This window comes from Rhinopithecus bieti, unplaced genomic scaffold (genome assembly GCF_001698545.2).
Source record: "Rhinopithecus bieti isolate Rb0 unplaced genomic scaffold, ASM169854v2 scaffold_13014, whole genome shotgun sequence".
Taxonomy (NCBI): Eukaryota; Metazoa; Chordata; class Mammalia; order Primates; family Cercopithecidae; genus Rhinopithecus; species Rhinopithecus bieti.
In genome coordinates, this window is record NW_016807364.1 from 1195381 (window position 1) to 1197622 (window position 2242).

At 47.6% G+C, this 2242-nt stretch overlaps 1 protein-coding gene across 1 annotated transcript; it reads left to right on the top strand.

The window, feature by feature from the left end:
• The first annotated feature begins 661 nt into the window (after window positions 1-661).
• LOC108535459 (peroxiredoxin-5, mitochondrial) lies at window positions 662-1463 on the top strand. Its single transcript, XM_017881476.1, has one exon. It carries the CDS (start codon window positions 691-693, stop codon window positions 1336-1338), a length of 648 nt encoding a protein of 215 aa, XP_017736965.1. The 5' UTR covers window positions 662-690; the 3' UTR covers window positions 1339-1463.
• Window positions 1464-2242: the final 779 nt, after the last annotated feature.

A 2242-nucleotide genomic window follows, 5' to 3' on the forward strand; every position in this document is an offset into this window, starting at 1 on the left:
GGCCGAGACGGGCGGATCACAGGATCCAGAATCGAGACATCTGGCTCAAAGGTGAAACCCTCTCTACTTAAAAAGACAAAGAAACCAGTCCGGCGAACGAGGCGGCGCCCTGTAGTCCCAGCTACTGGGGAGGCTGAGACAGAGAATGGCGTAAACCTCGGGAGGCGGAGCTTGGCAGTGAGCTGAATCCGGCCACTGCATCCAGCCTGGGTGCAGAAGCAGGACCAGTCTCAAAAAAAAAAAAAAAAAAAAAAAAAAAAAAAAAAAAAAAATAAAGTGATGAATCAGAGAATGGCTAAAGCTGATGAAAAAGAACTCGAAGTCTATTTAAGCATATAATGAAAGTAGCCTATAAAGGAACTAGAGTGATAGTCATCAACATTTTGGAGGAGGGGAGAAAAAGAATAATGAAAGTGAACTACGTTTTTGCCTTTCTGGCAATCTCTTGAATGTTCTTGAATCTTTTGAACAATAATCTCTTAAATTGACAAATAGATTTTTGAAAAAATATATAAACTTATTATGTAAGGAAGAACTAAACCCAGAAATGGTTAGGTTTCCTTTGATGAGGTGGTCAGTGTGGAGCTTTTAATTATATGCCCTTCTGCACTTTTAAAACAGGCAAAAATACAATGTTTATTTAAAAAAAAAAACACGAGGGGGCAGAGTGGAAGTGGTCGTAGGGCGGGTATGGGACTAGCCGGCATGTGTGTCCTGAGACGCTCAGCGGGCTATATGCTCGGTGGGGCCGCCGGTCAGTCTGTGACAGCGACAGCAGCAGCAAGACGGCGAAGTGAAGGAGAGTGGGCGTCTGGCGGGGTCCGCAGTTTCAGCAGAGCCGCTGCAGCCACGGCCCCGATCAAGGTGGGAGATGCCATCCCTGCAGTGGAGGTGTTTGAAGGGGAGCCAGGGAACAAGGTGAACCTGGCAGAGCTGTTCAAGGGCAAGAAGGGTGTGTTGTTTGGAGTTCCCGGGGCCTTCACCCCTGGATGTTGCAAGGCCCACCTACCAGGGTTTGTGGAGCAGGCTGAGGCTCTGAAGGCCAAGGGATTCCAGGTGTTGGCCTGTCTGAGTGTTAATGATGCCTTTGTGACTGGCGAGTGGGGCCGAGCCCACAAGGCGGAAGGCAGGGTTCAGCTCCTGGCTGATCCCACTGGGGCCTTTGGGAAGGAGACAGACTTATTACTAGATGATTCGTTAGTGTCCATCTTTGGGAATCGACGTCTCAAGAGGTTCTCCATGGTGGTACAGGATGGCATAGTGAAGGCCCTGAATGTGGAACCAGATGGCACAGGCCTCACCTGCAGTCTGGCACCCAGCATCATCTCACAGCTCTGAGGCCCTGGGCCAGATCGCTTCCTCCACCTCTCCCTATCTCACCTGCTCAGCCTTGTGCTGGGGCCCTGCAGTTGGAACCTTGGCCAGATTTCTGCAATAAACACTTGTGGTTTGTGTCCAAAAAACAAACAAACAAACAAACAAAAAAACACTTAATTCTCTAGTGAAGTAGATTATGCTAGTAGTCTCACTAATCTGATACCCCTTAAGACATCAGCTACAGTTTATGAGTGAATCTGAAAAACCAAGAGTTTTAAGAGGTAATGCCAGAGAATTAAATTTAATCTGAGAAAAAAGTCATCTAACAGTAACACAAGTAATCTTGGGTGTTTCTTTTTTTTTATTTTTTTTTTTTGAGACGGTATATCTCGCTCTGTCGCAGGGCTGGAGTGCAGTGGCGGCTGATCTCAGCTCCTGCAAGCTCCGCCTCCCGGGTTACGCCATTCTCCTGCCTCAGCCTCCCAAGTGCTGGGACTACAGGGCTAGCCCGCCACCTCGCCCGGATAGGTTTTTGTATTTTTTGTGAGACGGGGTTTCCACCCATGGTTATGCAGGGATTTTGTCTCGATCTCCTGGTATCTCGTGATCCGTCTCTCGTCTCGGTTCTCCCTCCATAATGTAGCCACCGCGCCCGGCCGTGTTTCTAAAGCTCTATAGGTGATATCTTTTCGTTGTGTGTTAGTACCTGAAGAGTCATGATGTTCCAGTTATTTTTCTTTCTAATTCGATTTGCTCTTGTCCTGTCTCTTAGGTGTGTAACATCTCTCTCAATAGATTTGTTTTGCTGGGTCCACCCAAGTCAATAGCATCCACTGGTTCCTTCATGTGCTAAATTATTTGTGCTGTTATACTTCATGGAGATGAGCATCCCAGAAAGCCTGGGCCACATTTCACTCAGGCCTTC

Coding starts and splice junctions, on each gene's coding strand:
- LOC108535459 (XM_017881476.1), top strand. CDS start 691: ATGGGACTAGCCGGCATGTGTGTCCTGAGACGCTCAGCGGGCTATATG.